The following is a 25,539-nucleotide window of genomic DNA, read 5'->3' as shown; positions in this document are numbered from 1 at the left end:
GATGATGATGCCGCAACCTGCCTAACACAGTCTGTGTTCAGTAATTTAACAAATTTTGACCCCAATTTCTAGTGAAAAAGATGTGATGCCATACTCATTTACAGAACCTGATTATTTCAAGAACAAATTGATTCTTCCGATGACAGTCAACTAACAGAAAAAATTAAATGTAAAGGCAAAATTCATAATGAAGCTTTGAAATATATAGCGGGATACGTCGCTCATAAATTTAAAGACAAATTTGAAAATCTGGGACGTCAAGTTACGTGCACATTAAATAAATGCGGAATCCACCCATTACGAACAGTGCCAAACCCAACGTTAATTCAAACAGCCCATAAGACGTCAACACCTACTTATTAAGAGCGTCGATCACGGGATTGCAAGTCGTCGATCGCATCGAGAACTACACTGGAGGAATCGATTACGACATGTTCATTGACGCGATTCAATTTGTAGCACACAAACATCATTGCTCTAGGGCGGTTACTCTGCAGGTGATAGAGACGAAACTGCGTGGTCGTGCTAAAGAGACTGTTGAAGAAGTCCGAACATGGATGAAAAGTCTCTTCAGCAAGCCACACAGCCGCGAAGAAGGGAGGAGAGAGTTAGCTCGTTTCCGACAGTCAGACGACTCGGTTGAAAGTAATTTCTAACCGAGTATTCCAGGAGGATGTGTTAACAACAGCGCAAACGTTCCAGAGAGACCGGATGATTGTCGAGCAATTTTTGCAAGGCATCAACCTGAGGCTAGCCAACAAGATACTGAACACAGGTGACTACTACAGGATTGAAGAAGCCATAGCGATAGCAGAGGACAACGAAGCGGTGATTGGAAGACAAATGGAGGAAAATTGTTACGAAACAGTGCGAAGTTCCATTAGAGCAGTTCAGGCGAAAGACGCCACAGCAAGTGGAACAGGAGCCCGGAGGCCATTCAACCAGAGGTATCCGAAAATGCAGGGACGATGTTGGAACTGTCTCGAAGTTAGACACGTGGCGAGAGGTTGTAGCAATCCGACGGAGAGGCCAATTTGTTATTATTGCGTCTCGATAGGTAGACACAGTACCAAGGAGTGCTCTTTAAATTCCAGAGAGGCCTCGGAATTGCGTCGCAATTAGCCGAAACAGGCCCAGAATAGGTCATTTTGAAGATCAATTCCGCAAATTCCTCGTACATCCAATTAAAAACCAACGATCACCCAACAACCCGGCTTGTGGATAGTGGCGCATCCGTGTCGCTGGTCAAACTTAGTGTAGTAAAACGTTTGTTATTGCTTCTGTCGCACAAGAAAATAGTGTTTCTCACCGACATCTCGGGAAACAAGTTGGAAAATCATGGAGAAGCTCACATCACTTTCGAACTTTCGACCTAGGGAATAAGGAAATTTCGCACTCGTTTGTTATTTGCGGCGAAGAATTGAAGTATGAAGCCGACGGACTCATTGGGTTAGATTTTTTCGATGAGTTCAAACCGCGATTTTGGGAAAAAACGTTTTTGGATATGTGGACTTGAGTTGCCGCTACAAGGGGATCGTTCGGTCCCGGTGCTGTTAGTAATAACCCCAGCAGTCAAGCAGGTAAGCCCGGAAGGCACATCCTTATGAATTTTGAAAACAATAGACCAGACGATTCTGATGACTACCAGGAAAACCGTCACGAGAATCCTCCAAGTGCTGCTGAACCGAGAGATTCAGCCGGTTTCAAAGTTCGCAATGGCTCGAAGAATAGCTCAAAGCACCCGAACCTGCTTAGCACGAGAGAAGACATTGAAATACCAGGATTTCACGACTGCGATTGCAGGATTCCTGTCAACAACCGGGTTCTTGCAGGAACTAATCTGCAAGCCATTCCCTCATCTCAACCCCAATATTAGCATCGCCACAACCAACCACCGACCAATCAGTCAGAACAATAGTTTAGAATCTTGAATATAAACCCAACACCTCTGATCATCAAAAGACACACACCAGTTTTAACCGTGACCTCTGTGAGGAAGCCGGATGTTGAGGAGTTGTCTCTAACGCTGGACATCGTGGTTCCAGAGACAGCCATCAAGTCGATGGCTCGGCCTGAAATTTCTCCAGCCGCAAGTACGAGCCAAGTTAGATTCAGTTCTGAGGGATTATCCGGAAATCTTCAGGACATTTGGGAGATGATGGCAAGATACGTGACTCATAAATTTAAAAACAAATTTGAAAATCTGGGACGTCAGGTTATGTGCACATTAAATATAAATAGGGATGTACCGACTAGTAGCCGACCGGTCGGATCAGCCGACTATTCGGCCGTTTTTCATCGTCGGCTGGCAGTCTGCGATCGGTCGGCTTTTTTTAATTAAAATTGAAAAACAGTTAAACCCGGTTTACAGAACCTCAATTAAATATTTAATTGCGATTTAATTTTTAACACCGCGTTAAAGTACCATGTGACTGACTCTACGCCAATCAGACGTCGCTAATGGCCTTGTTAAATGCGCAATCAACTTAATCTCAGTTAAAATATTGTATAAACTGGTCTTAAATTGTGTTCTTTATTTTTGTAATGAGTTACTACAAAAAAATAAATGTTAGAATTATCCAAACAAATTTAACACATTTTTTGGAAAACAAAGGAACTTTAGTTATTCGTTTTATTAAAATAAAACAAAATTTTAAGGTAGTCAGAGAAATAGAAAAAAAAACACGGTCTGTGGCATTTACATATAAACCGGTTTTAGCAAAGCCGAACAGTCGGTCGACTAGTCGGTTTTTACTGGCCGAACAATCGGCTAGTCGGTTAGTCGGCCAGACCTACAGTCGGTACATCTCTAAATATAAACGATCAAATGGGAGACTGGATACAGTTTTTATCTAGAGGTGGTCTTTACACACAAATATATTTACAACGCTAGCAAAAAGAACTCTGTTAAAATTAAAAAATCAATTACCGTATGAAGTACTTTACTGTTTGAGCAGAACACGCACGTACCTTCGACTACAGGAATTAAATAAAAAAATTAGTTTCCAGAATTTGCGATATAAAATGAAGAAAAAACCTTCAAAATTTACCAATGCTAGAGACAAATGTAAATAAAAATAGTAATAATGATTTGCAATAAATTTGTAATTGCTGTGTTTGATAATATAAATTTTTATTTATTTGTGAGAATCATTAGATTTGAAATAAAAATAATAATAAAATATATATATTTCTTAAAATTAGTTGTAATTAAATGACTTATCTCTGTTTTACTCGACAAAAAATGTGCGTAACCGCTATAGCGCTTGAGTTTCCAGTCCTCTTGCATCGAAGTGACGTTACCTGTAAGTGTATCGTGGTTTCTCCCCAAGAATAAAAAATATACATTACTTACCAAACAAACATACCGACAAATGAAGCGATTGTTTAATAGTGCCTAATATATTTGTTGGGTCCCGGTGTCTGACAGTCCAACTTCCGCTCTTGAACGCCAAGGTGGCAACCTTTTACCCGCAGGCCGGGAGGTCGGTGTAAAGCATAAATATATCGCTTACATTTTAGGGAAGGCGTTTACTACCCGATTCGTAAATCTACAGAAAAATGCATGTTCCAAATATTTTTAATAATTTGAAATTTAATTTAGCCACATTTGGCGCTTGTGTCAAGTTGGCGCCTGTGGCAAGTGCTTCCTCTGCCTCCCCTGTTAATCCGGCCCTGTACTATAACAAAAATAAATGAAGGCTTGAACAGCCAAATAAGAATTATATTTTTCTGTCAATTATGTTGGTACAGTCGCACGCAAAATTATCGTCGGTATCCCGCTGTGATAGGGATTACCATTAAAGTTGTCTTCACAGCGGGTGAGCCTACTTATGCGCGGTTTCCATGATACAATAATTCTCAAGATATGATACTCGTGCGGCTCAAAATGAGACCATTTCGCGCATGACGTCACTCAGAGAGTAGCACTATTGGAATTTCAACATAAAAGCACGAAGAATCGCCAATATTTTTAATTTTTACTGTTATAATTCTTTATGTATTTAAAAAAGTGTGTTGTATGTACAACCTCTATATTATATGTATTTATAACGCTGCATAAAATGACCGGAAAAATAAATTTACGTATCTGTCTGAATTAAATTGTAAAAACGAATTTAAGGGAGTTTGATAGGCATTTTTATCGTGTGCGACAAATTAAAATTTCGCGTTTAATATTATTTTTCGTGTACTCAATAGAAAAATGCGCCTCTTTGGAGATAATTATAAAATGTGCTATTTTTCTCGTTAGTAACACTTTTCCAACCATTCAGCATAACTGATGTCTCGTCCGCTTTATTTGAATTTTTTGTTCTTCTCAATCATTCATCAAAGTATTTGTAACACCTTTCATACTTTTCCTAGTATTTTACGGGCACCACATTCGCAATGGCTTCTGCAGATTATCTGAAAATGCCAAGATCTTCAGAATGAGCCATTTTTTGCTTTTTTACGTTTTTATTTGATTATCAATCATGAACATACTTGTTGTTATGGTAATTGTTTACATTTAACACAAACATAATAATTATCGTAAATTGAAATCTACTTTAGAAATTCCGTTTTAAACTTTGAAAAACTGAGTACACGAAAAAATAACATGTTCAACACATAAGAAAAATGTGTTTTTTCTTTTTCGCTCCCTTCGATAATTAAACCTTCCATTAAAACAACCACTTTTTACTACTTGTAAAACAATCTATTATTAACAGAACAAAAAATGGTTTCGACACAATTGACAAAAACAACATTTTACCACATAATCTGAACTTAAAAATAAGAATTTTTAATAACTACTAAAAATAAATACAATGTACCTACTATTGAACCGTGTGTGTGCATCATTTTTAAAAGTGGCCATAGGGATCCCCATGTTAAATTTTATACCCCATATTGTTATTAAGTTTGATTGTTTTGCTTTTAGGAAGACATAACGAAGGCACAGTTCCAGACTTTAGTTTCTTTAAACTTTTTTTAGGGAGATAATTCAAAAGTTCGTATTGCAAATTTCGTTCAAAATCGTTTTCACTAAAATGCTGCGAACACACTCTTGCATTTTTTACTGTAAAAGAGTCCGAACGACAACAAGAAATAACCCATAATAATTGTCTTGTAACATTGTCCCTTGGAAATGAATAAAATTTTATGTCGTTCCGAAAATGTTTTGATTGATTATCGCTATTACACCCAAAAACGGCACAAGGCATCGTTGTAACTTTATAAAACCATTATAAAATAACGTGCACCCCCTAACTTTCTAAAAGGCACGTGGAATACCTAAAAACGTCGCAAAATACGCGCGAAATGCCTGTGTTTACTCTCTGAGTGACGTCACTCTCCCACTCCGTACCTGCGCAATATCATACCTGGTATTTATTGTATCATGCGCGGTTTCTAGTAACAAATTTGTCGATTCAATAGTTATGTATTCCATAAAGCACGAAAATCGTTTCTGAAAGCTTCAACAGTGTTTATGTATCTCATAAGGCTCCACAAGTTATCGCGCCTTCAAGCAGCAGATAAGAATCTATTTATTTATTAACCTACAACGTCTGCGCCACAGACTACACAGACAAGCCACTGCCCCACCAGTGACAAACGAATATAGTCTTTAATTCAAGAGTCCAAACAGTCGATTTTAATTATTTTGCCGTTGAACACAGGAAAATGACGGTTTAGGTAAGAATGACCTGGATTTCGTTCAAAAATTTGCAAAATTTGTAGTGGCTACCTTGTTTAGTGGAAACTTTTAGGAAAATGTAACTAGAAATACTAAGGTTTTGACACTTTTGGTAGGCCTGCGAGTCCTGCGAGAGCAGAATACATAAAACGAAGGTGCCACAACGGGCACGCATCCGACTCCAATTGCGTAACACCAAAGGCCATCCCAGCGAGGAAAAATTGTAATAAGTAGGAGAGATATCACACATGATATGCCCTATACCCTCTTTTTTAACCGGTATACCTGCATTAAAAAAAAAGAACCAATTGTTTACATGTGCGTTTATTATACATACAATACCAAGTAAAGGGTAAGCCAATTCATAAATTTTCGAAGATTATTAGTCTTCTATTTTTGCTAGGTATGCCAACTGCTTTTTATTATGCAATTTTAAAGTTTAAAATATGCGCATCCTAATAAATAGCGCCACTAAATATTCCTGCGGGAAGTTCTCACATTGAATAACGGATAATTGATTTTTAATGTTGTGTCCAACATGTGAAGGAATGGAGTATTCTTTAAAGAGTCCATTAAAGGAAGTTTCCAATTGAGCCACATAATGGCCAAAAACTTCATGTGGCATGTGCAGCTTTCCAAACGGTAAATCACTTGTGTCATATGCACGAAAATGACATAAAAATGTATATGGTGCCAGTGTGCCACAGGCATTTGCGTACTCATGGAATATTTGACAAGAATGTTTTCGCAAACATTTACCAATTAAAAAGCCACAAATATATCGTAGAATATTTTGATCACGTAAGTCAAGATTTCTTTCTGTATTCAGTGGAATCAACTTCCAGCCCTCTGCCAATTTGTTGGGATGTGTCAACAGTCTTAATTTGGGGCATAGTTGGCATGTCTTCACTTTTTGTTAAAATAGTGGCTAAATCATCCTCACAATTTGCTGCAGAGCTGTGCTGCATAGATTTCATCGCAAACAGTTTTATGAACGCTCTTTTGAATTGAATCGGTGTGGGATTGTAACAGTTACCACTTTGCTGTCTGATCGTTCCAAAAAAGTTTTCCACAAAGTCTTGATTGAACCGTCTTGTGGGCAGCGGTTTGTTCAATTTATTATAAATGCCTAACAAACTATTAATTGTAATTTGCCAACACTTTAATGACTTAATTCTACTAGTGACATCTTTTCCGTCTGGCTGTATGACTTTTACTGTTGCAAATAAATGCAGCATCTGTTCTAAGTGTTGGAGTTGAAATTCACTGGCTTTAAAAATGCTTTTATAAGAATGATCTGCCCTAATTTTTCCAGTAGAATTGAATATATCAAATAGATTATTAATGTCCGAAATAAATTGGATAGTTGATAGTGCAGCAACTGCTCCTTCATTGTTAGCCACCTCTGTGGTCATTCCGCTGGCAACTTGATTGCTAAATAATTGCGCAGCTAACTTAACTTTCATCTTATCGAAAGCACCAGGATTGATATTGGATTGTGTTATTTTTGGTGCATATCTTAAATTTCGCGTAGAATCTCGTTCAAAAAATGCACGTACATATCTGCAGCTAATTACATTTCCACTATCTAACAGAAAATCGTATTTCATAAAGCTTTTTTTTATTGCTTTAAGTAGATGACAGACATCAAAAAAGTAAAAAAAAAATTGTGCTTGTATCACTGTCATTGTAAAATAGTTATTTATGCAACTAGTGAGTAAAGTGTATCTTTTTTTTCCGAGAAGGAAAATTTGCCGCACGAGCCGAAGACGAGTGCGCAAATCCGCCGAGTAAAAAAAAGCCACGTTACTCACGAGTCGCATACAAAATTTTTTTTGCGTTTGTAACAAAACTCAACACCCACCAACTTCAAAAACTTTTTATTTTGGAACATAGATATTAAATGTAGCTGTATGTGCCGTCTTGACAATTTTTTCGGGGGTGTACGAGAAATCTTCATCCCTGTCCGATTCCATTGTCCGAGCACATAAATTACCACAACACATCGAGAAAATTAATACAAACCACTTGTGTCGATGACAGCAGTGAAAACTGGCTTTTATTTAAGGTAGTTCCACAATGTTATTGGCTGCACTGACGGAACTCATGTGCCCATAATTTCTGTGGGAGGAAATAATGCAGAATTGTTTCGGTACAGAAAAAAATATTTTTTTCTGTCAATGTCCAGGCGGTCTGTGATGCAAATTTGCTGATACGTGGTATTGATGCCAGATGGTCTGGATCAACACATGACAGCACAATGTGGAAAGCCTCACTTTTATGTGCCAGAAGTGAGAACATAGAATTTATACCTGGTCACTTACTAGGTGATAGCGCCTATGCATGCACAGAATTCAACTCCTGTGTTAAACCCCACTACGCCAGGAGAACACAATTATAACACAGCTCATATTCAAACGCGGAATTGTATTGATCGCTGTTGGAAAAGACGCTTTGCTTGTTTGACTTTAGGTTTGCGAACAAAACTGGGAACCACTTTATCCATAATAATTGCCACAGCTGTCTTGCACAACATCGCAGTTCACCAAAATGAACCCGATTATTTTGAGGATATAGAACTCAATGGACAAGTTGAGGAAGAAATTAATTTTGTTGATAATGCAGGTGGTAATGCAAAACGAACAGGGTTAATCAATACAGTTTTCAGATAAATGAAATACAAAATACATTATTATAAAGTTATAATTGTTCCAACTGTTTTTTTTTTTTAATTTCTAATTCAATTTCAAACAGCTTCTTATTGCGTTCAATCTGTTGATTTAATAACTCCAGTTGTTTGAATTTAATTTTTTCTTCAATCCCCAAAATTTGTCTTTTTTTCTCAACAAGTTCTTCATCTCTCTGGTCTTTGAAATTTTTTCTTTTGACGAAACGGTTTGTGAGAATGTCAATGCATTTCTTCTTCCCTTGATTTTCGTTTCGAAGCTAGAGTTCTTTGGGTGGGGGAACCAACAGGCGAAGGTGCAGCCATTAACAAAAGACTATCATCTTCAATATATTCTGCATTATCTATAAATACAACATAGTTTTACTAATTGGTTTTTTATTCGTAGTTTCTTAATTACCCTTTATAATTATTGGTGACGGTATATTCATTGCTGTATCGTCCTTTTCAATGGTTAGGAATGTAGGGTTGTTTGTATTTTGTTCTAAGAAATAACATTTGGTAAAAATGTGAACATAAATAAATTTTTCACCTATACCGAAATTATTGCTAATAACTGTTTGTAGATGAACCGACATTGCTTTGGTTGCTTCTGGATCCTCTAAATTTAAAAGTTTTATTAAAAAGTGTAAATAATAATCGAATATTCATTGTTACCATAGTTTGTGAACAACTTGTTCTTAACCTCTGCCCAAATTAGTTCTACTGGATTGAGCTCATAGTACGGTGAAAGTCTGACTACTAATTTATTTTGTGATTTTGCCATTTCGTCTACGGTATAAATATTTATAGCCAGTTTGTATTCTTTAGCTACTTGTAATAATTCGGCCTTAAGTAAGTCATTTCCGTACTCGATATTTTATCTCGCCAGTCTTTGATGTCCTGCGGGAGGGGGAGGCCGCATTATTCATAACGATTACGACTTGGTCTTCAAGCTCAGAAGAAATTTTGCAAATCACTGTTCAAATACTTTTACGTTCATTTCTTCATGGTGTAACCAGCCTAACTAAGCTGGGGCGTGAGTTAAAAAAAATATGATATTTTGAAAAATTAAATTATCTTTAATCGGGTAGCGTGTTTTTATCTGGTCTTCTACCTGAGAAGTGTTAATCACACATCACAGAAAAATGGGAATTCTCTTACCTTTCGAAACTTCCCTTTTCGCTGCTCGAGGGCACGGAGTCACTCACTAGTACCGCTGTCTCAATGCACTATTATTTTTAATGGAAGGGTTGGCCGCAAAGTCCGCGAAAGAAAGTCCAACGTAGTTGAAAATCGGTCACCCTTATTTATTTACACACACTAATGAATTAATCAAAAATTTACACAAGAAAACCAAAATGAACAAGTGGATCACCACTCGCGGTGACTTCCACAAATTTAGAAAATAAAACAAATAAAAATTTAACACTGAACAAAAATGAACACTAAGACACTTTGATGCAAAATTTAAAACAAAGAACGCGACGAGAAGGAACGAGGTGCACACTACAAAATCCCGGCCAGAGAACTGACAAAAATTGACCAAACTACTCTTTTATAATTTCGCCAAGAGTGGAGATTCCACCCGACGTCAAAGGGGCTAACAAAGAAAAACCAATGGGATGAAACCCCCCTGTGTTGGAAATAAGTGCTTTCTCGTTCTCTCTTGTCTATACCAACAAAACCGCTCAAATCGCCGTCGATTTACATTTTTTTATCAAAAAGTCCCTAACTATAGCAATTACAGTATAAAATAACTCAATCGAACAGCTTTTTGGAGTGGCCACTGGCTCGCGACTTAACTAGGATAGCCAGACATAGATCTCGAACCCATCAAACGTTCTTTTACTTATGACTCGACTGTTTCTCACAGGTGGGAACGCAAACTTTATTCCACCTGTGGTAGGCTAGATCTATGTCCGTCATCCATCCGAATTTCCAACCTTTTCGTTTCTCAAAACATCTGTACATAATTATTTACAAAGTGAGGAATCGCATCACGCTATTTCGATAACGGGATTTCTCAAACAAAGCCCTTCTCTGCCTCTGTGCCCATCCATCATGGTCGCTATAAAACTGTGCCGTTTTCTTGAAATTCGATAAAGGGCTAGACACGCTTGAAACTCAATTTACTTTTTTAACGACTCCCTCGGAAAAGATTGGACATGTGGTACTATAAAGTTAACCCGAGGGTCCAGTGCCACATGCAGTGAGGACGGGATATAGCGAGATGGGACAAAGGAAGTATATGGATCTATTTGTTGGGATTTTCTGGGAAGGTTCGAAAGAGGTGATTTTTAAGGGGTCGTTAACAAGAATTCGACCCATGATGGACAGCCGAGACAAATCAGCTCGCGACAATGGTGACCTTTTTGGGGTTGCACGTGCACTCGTACAAATGCACTTGTTACAATGGTAATCGCCATTTTTTGATTCAAACACCAATAGGCTATCGTCAACAATCGCAGCTTCACTGCCTGAGTTATAATCATACGCTTTACTTTTCTTGCAGGATTTCTGAGGTCTCTAGATACCCCAGAGAGAAGTGCTTGTCTAGCTGACTACGCTTTGGTCAATCCACACCTTGGTCTTTGTGTGGCCAGCGTTTGTCCACGTCTCATCTAAAAAATATATATTTTTGTTCTCTTACCTCAATGACATAATGGTTCGTAAATACTTCCTTCTCTACACTATGATTTCATCTTTTTCAACTAAAGCAAATGCATGGTTTTCTTGAAATTCTTTTATAATACGATATACGGATCGTTTACTAACCCCAGCACTGTTATGGGATTTCTTTCATCTACACTGTTATCATGATGTAGAGATGGTACTAGCAAAGCAACTTTCCCTTTTTTTGGCACGTAAGAAGCAAGTGTACATTCTTCTGTGAAACCAAACATACCTGCTAGAAAATGGTTCTCTTTTTTTTGAATTTACAAATGCTGGTGGTATATGGAGTTTATGTTTTCTTATGGTTCCTACAAGCGTTAATTTGTGTCTTTCCCTTAAATTGAAAAGAAGATCAAACTTGTGTACCAGTTGTCAAAGGTGATGTTTCGTTTAGTGTCTAATACTGGACTAACGAATCGGTCTACAATATCTTTCGGACTAGTACTAATTTTAAATGGGCTTTCAGGTTGCTGGCCCGCAATTGTTTCCATATTGACAAAGTAATAACTACGTGCGTCCACCAAAGCGTGTACTTTTAGTCCACATTTTACAGGCTTAATAGACATGTATTGCCTAAATGGACAACGACCACGGAAGCTTCCTAGTTTATTATCTATAGTCAAATATTATGAAGGAGAATAAGCCGATTTGCAACAAATTTTTCAAATACAGCCCTGATTTGAGCTAATTTGTTCAGCTGGACTTTTGCTTGACGCTTATCTTTGTTGTCAAAGCGCAAACAAGCTAACCAAAAATTCAAATATTATGGTTACTTTTGAATACTCCTGACAAATACAATAAACCAAAGACAGCTTTCATTTCAACCACCGAGGTTGTACCATAATGAGGTGAAGCTTTCCATTTATCGGATTTTTCCGGAACCTTTTCGTTGGTGTGTTGGAAAACATTCTAGGCGAATTTTGGAAATTCTTGCATCACCTTTGACTCCTTGGAAATCAATTATAACTTTTTCGGTTCTAGTTCTAACGCTCCTATTCCTGAATGTTTTCCACTATTTCATTCCATTTTTTCTAGGAAAAATCGATTCTGAGGTTCTAGAACTTCAGCTTCAATCTCGTTTTCCTCATGTTCAAAGGCATCAAATTCTCGTTCATCAACTTCAACTTCGTTTTCTTCACCTTCTGGAATGCCAAGGTCTTGTTCGATGTCGACATAGTCACAACCAACACTTATTTTGTCTGTTTCTTCGTCTTCTGCAGAATTGTCTCCATCAATGAATTCACTGTCGTTAAACTCATCTCAAAGAGCAGCGAGAAGTCTCTGTTCTTTTTCATAGTCAGTCATTATATGCCACACAAATTGTGGAAACTCGATACACAACATCATAAACATATCAATGCAAAAAAACGAATAAATAACAGAGCAAAAGTTGGACCAAAAAAGTTACACTAACCGACACGTGGGTTGTAACAAACCCCAGAGCACTTTGATGCGATGTGAAACTCTCCAAAGTCAGATTCATACTGCGGAGCATGCACGAACCTGTAGCTGGATACGTCTTCGGAAGCTGCTAAAACGGACGAGACGATTGGCGCTAAATTTAAATGTTTTCTTGTAAGTTTTCTTTCACTTCCGTAACCATAGCCAACGAAAACTGCAAAATAAAATAACATTTCAAGTATGAAATGTTTAAAATTGATAACAAAATATTCTAAAACACGAAACTGATTTTCTCTAATAACTTACATTACATTATATTATATTAAAATAATAAAAGAAATAGAGTATGGACAGAATATTTTTAAAATACAAACAACCAGTAGAAATGCAAACTGCCTTTGCACTTTTCATTCATACCATAAGAAATGCGATAATTAAATCACTTTCATAATCTGGGAATAGGTTTTTAAATACTATCAACTATATAAAAAAGGTAATAGAAAGTACAATTCATTGTATATAGAAGCATAAACATTATGAAACACATCACACTGCTTTCTTCCGATATGAACAAAACAAAGCTGATGAATAGTCTGCGAAATGCAAAATTATACAAACTTTCTACTTTCTTTTTTTAAAACGTAAATACGAGTACAATTGAGAGTCTCCAGTTTAGTAGCTAACCCTATAAGGTGGAAAGTAGTGCTATACATACTAAAATAGTTTTAATAGTTATTTATTTTGAGAACTCGGGGTCCGTCTCATACGCGGAGTTAAATTTGCCAGTGCATGAAAGTAGGGGCATTCTTTTTCTGGAATGAGGAAAGTGAGACCAATGGTTTGCGGTCCCACATTGGACACGTCGATCTGATCTGCTTCGAGTGATGTACTCAGTTCGTTATCATCTATAAAAAGTAAAAATATCTTATATTTGTTTTGTAGTGACTTTCAATTTGTTCACCTCGAGGAGGCAAAATGGTTGGTACTTTCCATCGACGCAGCCTTTGTGTTCCTGGTACACAATCCTCGGGTTGAAAATGCTGGAAACAAAATGTACCCCCTTCGATGAATTTGGTCGTGGGTCAAAACCACGAATTTCGGGTTATTCGAGGTTTCACTCTCGCAACACATCCGTGGACAGAACATGTGTGACTGCCTTGCATTTTTTTCTACAAAAATTGAAAATAATAATATTGTAAAGTCAAACTTATCTATTCAAATTTGTAAATTAGACACTGAAATCCAATAAAATAAATTCGCAAGTTGTTGAAAAGACAAATGAAGCAGAAAAACGTAAATTATGCGTAAATGGTAAAGACAAGTAAAGAGTGAATCATTTGGGATGAAATTGGAGACAAAGGGTGGAAGGGGAGGGGGTGTAAACAAATTTTAAAATTTTGAAAATGTGCGTGAATAAGCTTTTACAGATATCTTTTTATTCCGATCTGTGATGGCGGGCTTTGAACCACGCAGTGAAAGGATAAGGTGAAGGCTATCTTCAACCACTCGCACTCCTTCGTATACGCAAATGTTCGAACGCATACGAATGTCAAGTTACGAGTGGGTAGATGCAATTGCATTTTGCTTTGCGAGTGGTGAAACCTAACCTAAAACTCAGTTTGGTTTTGGTCGTTCTGTGTTAACATCAATATAATATCTTTAATCTGCTGTATCTGTTATTATACATCAGTGTTTTTCAACCTGGTACTTAAAAAATAAAACCACTCTAATTCAAAATTTAATATTTAATAAAGAAAGGATTAATTATTTATTGAAGGTTATATTAATGTGATGGTTGCGCCTGTTTCCCGTTGACCATTTTTTTCCATCGCGGATCCGTTCTTGATACGCATAGAATTAGATGATTTTATAAATTTAGGCGATTTCTTTGTTTGCTTTTTATTTGAACCATTGACGAAAAGGTCAGCTCGCATAAATAAGAGGCGGAAAATGGAATCAAATACTTCAAAGCTTCGATGGTTAATTGTGGGTATTCTGTTTTTCTGTTTAACCAGAAGGTATCCAAAGTGACAGACTTGAATTCCAAGTGTAACATCCCATTAGCAGATAATTCCAGCAGATTTTTTTTAGGTTGGTTTCCAAACATTGCTAAAATAAAGGTATATGTTTTGTGTTATAAATGTCTTTCATATGCTCTATAAATTGTCAAAAAGTACTGAGACTTGATCGAATTCTGTTTGCTCTCGATATTTTGGACATTTGTAACTTAATTGGTACAGGCATTTTTTTTTTCTGTAAAATTATATTCGTCTGCTCTGTCTGGTAAAACTGAATTTTAAATTACTTAAATTTCAATTTAGACGATTCCTTAAAGTTGATTATCGTGGTCTATCTTTTCTTTGAAAAAACCATTACTATATTTGTCTTTCTTTACCCTCTACTACATTTCGTATTCCCCACATGGGTTGCCCAGTACATTGTGAGCAATTTCAGTCTACCGGCTGATTATTTATTTACCTGACTTACTTTCGCCGAGACCAGTAGGGTGTGTCATTTTGAAGTGGAGCCCCTCTGTCTCCTCCTCCTCGATGAAACTGTATCGGTAGCTTCGTAGACAAATCGCTGATATATATGTGCAGGAAGTACTTCTACCGCGTAAGCGAAACGTGTAAATGTTGTAGCACGTATTTGGTCTTTATGGCCATGAAGACTTCTGCAAAAAATTATTCCTTTAGAACTTTTCAGCATTCATATCATTGTGTTAGTCGCCTGATTTGGAATCTGATGTAAGGATGAACAATGTATTTACTACAAATCCCATTTCACCACCTGCATGTACCGTGATTAGGCAACGCCCTTCACCAATAGGTTTTTTGAAAGAAAAATTATCATCACTCCACACTTTTGACTGTGTGTGGCAGCTTGTAATATAACTTTCATTTGTGTACATAATGAAATGGCCTTCTTGGCGATATGTTATCATTGCTGTCAGCTACTCTATTCGTTTGTAACGGATGTTATATGATTCAATGAAGGTTTTCCTGTTATCGGAAGTATATAGTTTGATCAGAACTCTTATGCGGAGTCTGGCTCACTTGACTTCCACTAATTTTTTTGACGGCTTAACTAAAGACCCTTGTAAACTTGCCGCAGTCGAGATGGATCGTAATGAAAATTTTACTGCCATCTGCATTACTCAAGACAGAGGTCGGGGATAAGTAGACAAGTTTACAACGGTGGCACAAGAGTCAAAGTATTACGAAACCCTCACTATCGTTTGTGGACTTACCTGAGCTCGATGGTTAAAGGTGCAATGAATTCGTTACTTTGGGGATCCCTTGGCGAAGTGAAGATTAGTGGTTATCGTGGAGATATCGCATAAGATAATGAAAAGTGTTCAGAGATATAAATATACGCACCGGTAGCTCGAGATGGTGTTAATACGGCCGAATTATTTAATATTTAATTTCCATGGGGCTTGATTATTTTGGATATTATAAGTAAATATCTGAATTTCATAGTAAAATAAAAATAATTATTTTTAAGCCCTGAATTCTAAAAAAAAAAAAATCAGTAAATAACAATCACTGATAAGTATTTTAATTGTATATTTTATAAAGAAACAATTTAATAAAAGCAATATTAATTTCAGTAATTCATAAAAATAAGAAATAAATAGCATACAGATAAACAATAGAACAGTTACAATGTTTTTAAAATCTCGGGAAGATAAAACGAAAAGTAGAAAGTTTTAAGCCTATCTTTCATACGTGTTTAAAAAAAATCATTGTCATGTTTAATTTTATCATAAATATGAATCCTTTCGGCGTCCAAACTACAAAATAACAATATATTTTTCCAGTAATACGATAATTGTATTTGAAAATAATAGTTATGGTTTTTTTTTAATGTAATTCGCCCGAAATACATTGAAGAAATTTAATTTTTACTGTCTTTACTGCTTCGTTTACCGTCAACTGTCTGCTGTTATAAGGACATTTGATTTCCACAATCCCATCTCGATCTATGAGTCCATCCGGTGCTGCTCCCAAATAATATTCCTCTTCATCAACATACAAGCTACAAGCTTCAATGGGTTTTCCTTTATGTTCGCTGAATTCTAGGGAAGCGATTGGTTCATGTTAAATCCCGTAATTCGTGGCTGCTGAAGTAAAAGTTTGAAAAATTTGGTGTACTACCTTAACACGATCAGTTGTTTCTTATAAATGACATATTTTTCCAAGATTTGAAGCAGTTATTCTTTTCTTTCACTCTTCAAACCACAACGCAGAATCTGCTTGATTTTTGTTTTTTCTGTCAATTTTAACATGTCTTTTTTACTCTTTTTTACATCATGTAAAAATTTGGCTTTTCGTCTGCTTATTTCTTCCTCATCTATCAAGGATTGAACGGCTCCGTAATCCTCATCAGTTTCTTGAGGTTTTTCAGCATTCTTCTTGCGTCGAATAGTTTTTAAATAAGTGAGACTTTTTCTCCATGAGATGATCTTTCTTTCCATTTTTTGGACAAATGATTTTGTATATTTACCAGGACTCTCCATTTTGGTCCTTCATTGAAAGATATTCCAGCGGCATGACACCTTGTAAAATAGCTTCTTCTTTTAGAGTAATCTATCCTCTTGCTACCTATAAATTTTGCCACTACGCTATTATAGCATTCTGCCATATTATTTGCCATTTTCTTCAATAAACTTCTGCTGTTATATTAATCGAGTGGCAAAATATAGTATATCATTATATAAACCTCAGGTCTTCATTTCTGGAATAAAGTTTTTTTGATTGTCTTTCGTACCATGGCAGAAGTAAGTGTCGGCTCTCCAAAAACATGACAAATGCTATTTTCAATATCTTTTTTGAGGCTTTCAGACTGGTTTTGAAATGGAACATTTTCTTTTCTTCTATGCTTTACTGCGCATTCGACAGCCACCCTTAATCTTTGCATATTATCTTCAAAAGTTGTCTTAGGAAAATAGGAACTTTGAACTATATCTTTTTGAAGGCAGTTGTTTTAAGTTCTTGGAGTAGTTCCTCAAAAGGTGATTGGAATACTCAATCTTTTGGATCGGAAGTCTCCATCTCGAACAAGCGAAGTGTACCTAATGCCATGAATTTCTATACTGTGCGTAAACCCTTCAACAATAATGTAACCAGCCTAGCAAGGCTGGGGCGTGAGTTATAAAAAAAAATAATATTTTTGAAAAATTAAATTATCTTTAATCGGGTAGCGTGTTTTTATCTGGTCTTCTACCTGAGAAGTGGTAATCACACATCACAGAAAAATGGGAATTCTCTTACCTTTCGAAACTTCCCTTTTCGCTGCTCGAGGGCACGGAGTCACACACTAGTACCGCTGTTTCAATGCACTATTATTTTAACGGAAGGGTTGGCCGCAAAGTTCGCGAAAAGAAAGTCCAACTTCCAAAATCGGTCACCCTTATTTATTTACACACACTAATAAATGAATCAAAAATTTACACAAAAACCCAAAATGAACAAGTGGATCACCGCTCGCGGTGACTTCCACAAATTTAGAAAATAAAACAAATAAAAATTTAACACTGAACAAAAATGAACACTAAGACACTTTGAAGCAAAATTTAAAACAAAGAACGCGACGAGAAGGAACGAGGTGCACACTACAAAATCCCGGCCAGAGAACTGACAAAAATTGACCAAACTACTCTTTTATAATTTCGCCACCCGACGTCAAAGGGGCTAACAAAGAAAAACCAATGGGATGAAACCCCCCTGTGTTGGAAATAAGTGCTTTCTCGTTCTCTCTTGTCTATACCAACAAAACCGCTCAAATCGCCGTCGATTTACATTTTTTTATCAAAAAGTCCCTAACTATAGCAATTACAGTATAAAATAACTCAATCGAACAGCTTTTTGGAGTGGCCACTGGCTCGCGACTTAACTAGGATAGCCAGACATAGATCTCGAACCCATCAAACGTTCTTTTACTTATGACTCGACTGTTTCTCACAGGTGGGAACGCAAACTTTATTCCACCTGTGGTAGGCTAGATCTATGTCCGTCATCCATCCGAATTTCCAACCTTTTCGTTTCTCAAAACATCTGTACATAATTATTTACAAAGTGAGGAATCGCATCACGCTATTTCGATAACGGGATTTCTCAAACAAAGCCCTTCTCTGCCTCTGTGCCCATCCATCATGGTCGCTATAAAACTGTGCCGTTTTCTTGAAATTCGATAAAGGGCTAGACACGCTTGAAACTCAATTTACTTTTTTAACGACTCCCTCGGAAAAGATTGGACATGTGGTACTATAAAGTTAACCCGAGGGTCCAGTGCCACATGCAGTGAGGACGGGATATAGCGAGATGGGACAAAGGAAGTATATGGATCTATTTGTTGGGATTTTCTGGGAAGGTTCGAAAGAGGTGATTTTTAAGGGGTCGTTAACAAGAATTCGACCCATGATGGACAGCCGAGACAAATCAGCTCGCGACAATGGTGACCTTTTTGGGTTGCACGTGCACTTGTTATAATGCACTTGTTACAGATGGCAAATTTAAAAACACAACCGTTCACTCATAAAATGGGATTGACTCTCTATATCTAACAACGGGCGACATTGTTTTTGTTTGCCATTTCGACTGGATACAGTTACTAATGCTGTGGAAAGTAAAACGTTAGATGTAACCGCCAAATTGCAATGCCATAGTTTATCAAATTCCTCCGCATCTTTTAAATTTGCAGTCTTTCGTCGAGTGATTGGATCTGAAGCAATTTATGCAGCGATTCACCGTTTTGATGCGGTCAAATCTCACATTTGGCGGTAGCTTCGAAAAATCTTCGCAATTGAAAATACCATGCGTTTTGTTACAAATGAAACACGGAGTTGTAAATTTTTTAATTGTTTGTGACCGAGATGTATGAAAAACACGTTTTTTGGAGAGTCCCGCGTTTGAAAGTTTTTAGTTGCTGTTAACGATTTTCCTATTTTGCTAAAACATTGTTTATGAACTTGCATCGATTCCAGCGTCTGACATCGTTTTCTAAAAATGACAATAATTCGTCGTGTGTAGGAATCGCGTTGGGGTTCAATGATTCCTCCCAGGCTGCACAGGATAAATAATCTAGCCTAGATGAAATTACATGCACCAACAAATCATTCCAAGCTCCTACAAGGCGTTTTAACGACTTCAGCGTATTTAGATTAATGTTTATCGCGTCTAGAAAATTGCGCAGCGATTTACAATCCCCCTTTTATTCTCATATCTTTGCTTTAAAAGATCTAACGCGATTTCGTAGTTGATATCGTTGATTTTTAGCGAATATAAAGAACACTTCGGCTCGTCGTCTAGACAGGCACCCAATCGATAAAGTTAACTGCCAAACTTATAATCAAACGATGAAAAACACCGTTTACAATAACAGTCTCCTTTATTGTTTTAATTAAAAAAATATCGTACTTGGTCTGTTGCTGTTATTTTGTTAAGTTAAATTTAATTCTGCGTTTATATGTTTTCTTTTTTTGCTCATTTGTACAATATGTGTCAATAGTGAATGGTTCTTTAATAAAATAACGATCACTAGTTAAATTAATAATTTTTAAAGTGGTTTTGAGAAATTTTTCAGGGTGGCAGGTTTTTTTGCCGGTCAGTGTATAATGAAAATCATATAAAATAGTTTTTGAAATATCTAATATGCTCATTCCAACATATATATATATACATAAGTTTTGTATTAAGTGGCACCCTGTAGGATGAATGTAATTGTGACGCCCGGTGTATATACTGATTTGATAAATAATGTAAATGAAGCACAATCAAAATCAACAGTAATAAGGCACCCATCTGTATGTAAATTGAGACAATCAATGCTTTTGTGGCACCTTGCGTTGTTGCCACTTTTTTGTGTTCTTTCAAACAAACATATTACAACACCTTAGGTGCTTCGTACCCACTTATCGTAAATGTAGTATATTTTGGCACCATAAGTTAAGAGGGAATTTGCACGAATATTGTTATTATTAGTATTAAAAAGTAAAATTCCGTAAGAGACTATTGTTGACAATTGTCGAATGCTGGCATAAAAATTTGATAAGCAAATCCTAATTAAAATGCGAAAAATAATATGAGAAACAGGGTTGTGTAAAATAGCATGCCTCTATAGATATAGTTTTTTAATTCACTATTGTTTTAATTTTAAGCATGACTTAAAAGGAAAGACATTTAAAATTAAAAAAAAAAATGGTCAAAGTGTTTTCGACAGAACTTTCCTGGCTCCTGAAGTAGAATGAAACATATCCAGGAGATGCGTCCGTCATCGTTTCTCTGTCATTGTGAAGTTTTCTACCTGGGATGAGTTTTTACCTGTTTAGATTAGTGCCTAATCGATTCATCCGCACTCGTGCTAGCGTGTTAAGCAGTTCACTTAAATTTATGTTACCAGGTATTATTGTTTGCGATTTAAAAACATAAATTTAAAAATCACCCCTTTTCTGAATTGTGCATGTTACGCTACTGACTGACAGTCTGTTGTTAGATTCTGATGACTCACCATATTGAACTTAAAATAATCCATCTCTAACAACACTTGTCCTCCAACACTAGGTAATATCAATCTGATGCTCAAGTGTTTATAATATGCTTATACATCGAAAGAATGTCACATAGAAATTAGTTTGATTTGAATGAGTTTATCTTCTTAAAACAAAGGCTAAAATTATTATTTAAAACACAATCGAACAAAATGCTCTGATTGTATAATATAATTCTTATTTTAACATTATTATTATTATAAAGACGTGTTTTTCAAATTTTCCAGAAAATGGGATGACTGGTTCTTAATTTGAACAATAAAAATTTGTAATGAAATCATCAACATGGATAATACTAGTCACAGCACAAAAAAAAGTAGTCACAGCGTATTTACCAGTGCAAGAAAAAACAACGAGACATATATCAATTTGGGTCGGTGCAATGTAATACTAAAAAAAAACAGTATTGAATTCCCAAAATTTTCTGAGAAAATGGAGTGAGCCGTTCCTGATTCAATCAATAAAATAAGTTGACTCATTCATTAATTCTTTTGACCCACCTCTTTAAGTAAAATTAAAATATATGAATACAATGATAAATCACAAGTAAAAACTCATCATATTTTGCACATTTTAGGTAGAATTTATTCGACAAAATTTTGAGATGATATCATCAATTTTTTGAGAGAAATAAACAGATATATTTTGATTAACAATGTATCATACTTACAATAAATTTAAAACGTCTCATTCAGTTCAGTATTCAGTTTTACAATTCTCGATTTAATCAATAAGAAAATTGACTCAGTCATTAATTTTCTTGAGACACCCCTTATAAGCAAATCTAAAAAATATTCATGCAATGATAAATCACAAGTATAGACTTATCATATTTTGCACATGTAAGACAGAATTTATTCAACAATATTTTGAGATGACGATATACATTTTTTAGGGGGATGAGCAAATACATTTTGATAAAAAAATTACCATGCTGTTGATCATTCATTGATTTTTTTGAGTTAGCCTGTATAAGTAAATTCAAAAAATATGAATGAAACGATAAATCACAAGTATAGACTCATCATATTTGGACATTTTAGATAGAATTTATTCGGAAAAATTTTGAGCCGACGTCAGGAATTTTTTGCGGGGATAAGCAAGTGTATTTTGATTAAAAATGTAGTATGCTTATCATAACTTTAAAACAGCTGCAAGATTTCAAAGCATTCAGTTTTGCAAATTTAAAATTAAATTCCAAAATGTTGTTTTATAATTCTGACGGACGTTTCGGGTAAAAACTCAGCACGGCTTCATAAACCATTTTGTTATTTAATACAATTTAAAACCCATTTGCTATGTACAATTTGGAAGTGATATCATCACATAATTAGTGGGGATGATTAGATAAATTTTGGTTAACGTTTTACCTTCCACATGATCTTCCAAATGTAAATACAAAATTTGACAACAATCGGCCCAGTACTTTCGGAGATTATCTGTCTAATAAAAATCGGGACAGCAGACAGAGACATACTCCTGCATGTATAATTGAAGAATCCGTGTTGACTTTTTACGCTAGAGATCCAGATTTTTTGGGAAAAAATTAAAAATTGTATTTTACAATTTAACTTTGAAATTGCAAAACCGAATGCTCTGAAGATAAATGATTACTCAAAATTTACTTATTTACGACCTCTCCGAAAATCATGATGCTATATCATACAATTCTGCCGAATAAATGTTTTAAAATTATATAAAATGACATGCACCTGCATGTGTGATTTATGAATCCGTGTTTTTACCCTTGATTTACCCAGATTTTTGAAAAAAACTCAAAATTATGTAAAAATATTTTACAAATTAAATTGTAAAACCTGAATGCTGTGAAATCTTGCAAATATCTTAAGTTTATTGAAAGCATGTTAATCGTCAATAAAACTTTGTCCATCATCTTATAATCTTGCGGGATAAATGTTCTTCAAATTTATAAGTGTTTTTGGGAAAAAACTGAATGTGATTAATTTATTAATCAGTCCTCTCTTCTGCTTTGAGGTGAAAAAAATCAGTTTAATTTTCTTTTAACAGCTGATGCTTGTAATCTAAACTTTTTAGTCGTCTAATTACATAAGCAGTCGAGAGTAAGCATGTACTGAGAAATTGAGAATATCTACATTTTTTCCTGTTGATTATCTGCGATGCAGGGACTGCGGAATGTTAATTACGCCACTGGTTTTTACTTTATAGAGGTTATCACGAAACCAGTGATTGGAACAATTACTTTTAAAAAGTAATGCATTACTTTAACAATTACTTTTTGCACTTTGAAAATTTTGATCGACACTATTTTAGATGTTTGTTGTATGGTTCCAAAGGGTCAAGAAAAAACGTGTTAGGATGAAAAAGGGAGTGAATGATTTATTTTACTAACCCATTTGTTGCAGTAAATAAAATAAAACAAATAACTACTTCATGTAAGAAGACTATATTCATAATTTAAATTCAATAATAACTGATATTCAAAATTTCCGTCATCTAAGGCATGACGTTTTGTCTTAAAAACACACCGCGCCAATACTAAACATCCTTTCCACTGCGGCGCTAGATGGAACTGTTGTGGGGCAACATGTTACATATTTTACTAAAAAATTGAAGAGCCAATTCTTTTGCGCCTAATTTCATTCCACTCTAGCTACCAATAAAAGTTCGATGCCAACTGTAACAACTTTTAAACAAAAATTTGCATTGGTGGGAGATTTCAAAATATCTTATTGGCTTGTAAATGTATCGTAAATATTAGTCCACCAATCTTTAACAAAAAGGATGTTCCCAAGTACTTAGAAGGGGGCTACAAGATAATGTAAACTTAAAAGTCTGTCTTTAATTGCCTCTTGGAGTTGTGACTTACAGATAAAATTTAGAAAACCTTAGAGGGTGGACACCCTCATAAAATATTATGGTCGGACTATGAAGGGTTTAAAAGGACGGGCTCTATCGGTTACTTCTTATAGATTTGAGTGGACCAGAAAAATGGCCTAAAGTTTGTTTGACCACAATTTTTAAATATTCTGCCCCTGTTTATTTCTGTTTATTAAGATATTTTATTTCTGTAAAGCGCAATGGATTTTTTAATACAATTTCTACTAATGTACTTTTTTGAAAATTTAAAATTGATCCATAAATAGCGAAAACCAGATAATCTCATATTCCCCACAATTTGAATGCGTTGTAGTTTTTTTTTTGACTACAAAATTTAAAAAACGGAAAGTACTCTGGGTAGGGTTTTTTACGCACATTTCAACGGTGTTAAGTTTATTACAATCGGACGTATACTTTTGGCAAAAACTTGGGCAGATCTTTATATGAATTTCCTTATGCTGCAGTATGTTTTAGCTCACCCTTAAAATGATGAAGAGCTTATGTATATTATGGCTAAACTCCTTTTAGATTTTAACTCCCTACTGGGTTAATCTTCTGTTTGTGGGGACGAACTAGGTATAATAAACCCAGCAGGTTAAGTAAATGATTCGCAGAGAAAAACAAAACAATATTTTTGAGTATTTGGGTAAATATTTGGGTAATTGTAGAAGTGACTGAATTACTCAAAAAAAAGTACATAATTCGGTACAATTACTCGTTACATTTTTTGAAAAGTAATGCATTACAATTACTCATTACTTATTACTTCCAACCACTGCACAAAACTAACGTCGCAACATCAATTTTATAATTTTTTAATGGAGCGGGAGTTAGTTGTCGGACTATACTTCAACGACCAGGAAAGTTCTGTCGAAATAACCTTCAACCATTTTTTTTTACTGTATCAAAAACGATATATTCAATTTTTGTGAAATTCTTAAAATAATGTCATTTTTCACCACCTCACAGATACATACATACAAAAATTGTGAAGTTTTGTATAAATAATTTTAGATAGGAGTAATTTTTCTAGCATATTGTCACCCAAAAACCTAAGCTCCGGTCCAGGTCATGTGGTCACTAATTAGAAAACCTAATAACTGCGGTCCGCGGTTTTGTTTTGTTTCTTCTGTATTTTCTTCTTCGTCATTTTCATCTTTCCAGATCGATTTCAGTTTCTTCCAATACCGTATTTTTAAAATTAATAGTATTTGCTTTTTTTTCATTAATTTTTTCAAACTGTAACCACTTATTTTCTCCGCAAACTGTGCTTTATAAGTTTCCTTCGTCTCTTAATACAGTTAACAATTTTTTTCTTTTCCAACTTTGTCTAAATTAAATATTATTTTAACTTTTCTCTCTGCCTTTGTAAATGTCTTGCAAAATATTTAGAAGTCATGGTACTGTAAATTTATAAAACGTAAAGTTTTTTTTAATTCTGTTTTTCACTAAATCTGATTAATTGTAAGCTTGAGAAGTTACCGGCTGTATTTCAAAAATTTAGAATTTTCTACTTTATGGCATATATGTAGTTATAATTAAGAACTAAAAAGTATTTTAAGCGAAATTTAATTTTTAAGATAATACGAAATTAAATAGAACGATATCCTCCCATTTTTAAGTTGTTGTATTCCCAGATGAATTAATCTTTTACTTCTTGAATACATTTTTCACAATTACAACTAAACGAAAAACTTCACGGCGAAT

The 25,539-nt window shown here is 35.3% G+C and overlaps 1 protein-coding gene and 1 long non-coding RNA gene across 3 annotated transcripts in view; one reads left to right on the top strand and one right to left on the bottom strand.

The window, feature by feature from the left end:
- The window catches only part of LOC135130501 (uncharacterized), a 117,020-nt gene that overhangs the window by 10,088 nt on the left and 81,393 nt on the right, over window positions 1–25,539 (top strand). The window lies entirely within an intron of this gene.
- Window positions 8,509–9,132, bottom strand: LOC135130533 (uncharacterized). The gene is made up of 4 exons (XM_064057927.1): window positions 9,024–9,132; window positions 8,905–8,967; window positions 8,767–8,850; window positions 8,509–8,710 (listed from the first exon to the last, which is right to left on the bottom strand). The coding sequence occupies exons 1-4, from the start codon at window positions 9,130–9,132 to the stop codon at window positions 8,589–8,591; spliced, it is 378 nt and encodes a 125-aa protein (XP_063913997.1). The 3' UTR covers window positions 8,509–8,588.

The sequence above is a fragment of the Zophobas morio genome, unplaced genomic scaffold (genome assembly GCF_036711695.1).
Source record: "Zophobas morio isolate AGI-343-1 ecotype UQ-CSIRO unplaced genomic scaffold, CSIRO_AGI_Zmor_V1 ptg000017l, whole genome shotgun sequence".
Classification (NCBI taxonomy): Eukaryota; Metazoa; Arthropoda; class Insecta; order Coleoptera; family Tenebrionidae; genus Zophobas; species Zophobas morio.
This window is presented reverse-complemented; position numbering and strand designations above follow the sequence as displayed.

Coding starts and splice junctions, on each gene's coding strand:
- LOC135130533 (XM_064057927.1), bottom strand. CDS start 9,132: ATGGCAAAATCACAAAATAAATTAGTAGTCAGACTTTCACCGTACTAT. Junction 8,851..8,904: donor AGTTATTAGCAATAATTTCG/GTATAGGTGAAA, acceptor GTTATTTCTTAG/AACAAAATACAAACAACCCT. Junction 8,711..8,766: donor GTCACCAATAATTATAAAGG/GTAATTAAGAAA, acceptor TTGTATTTATAG/ATAATGCAGAATATATTGAA.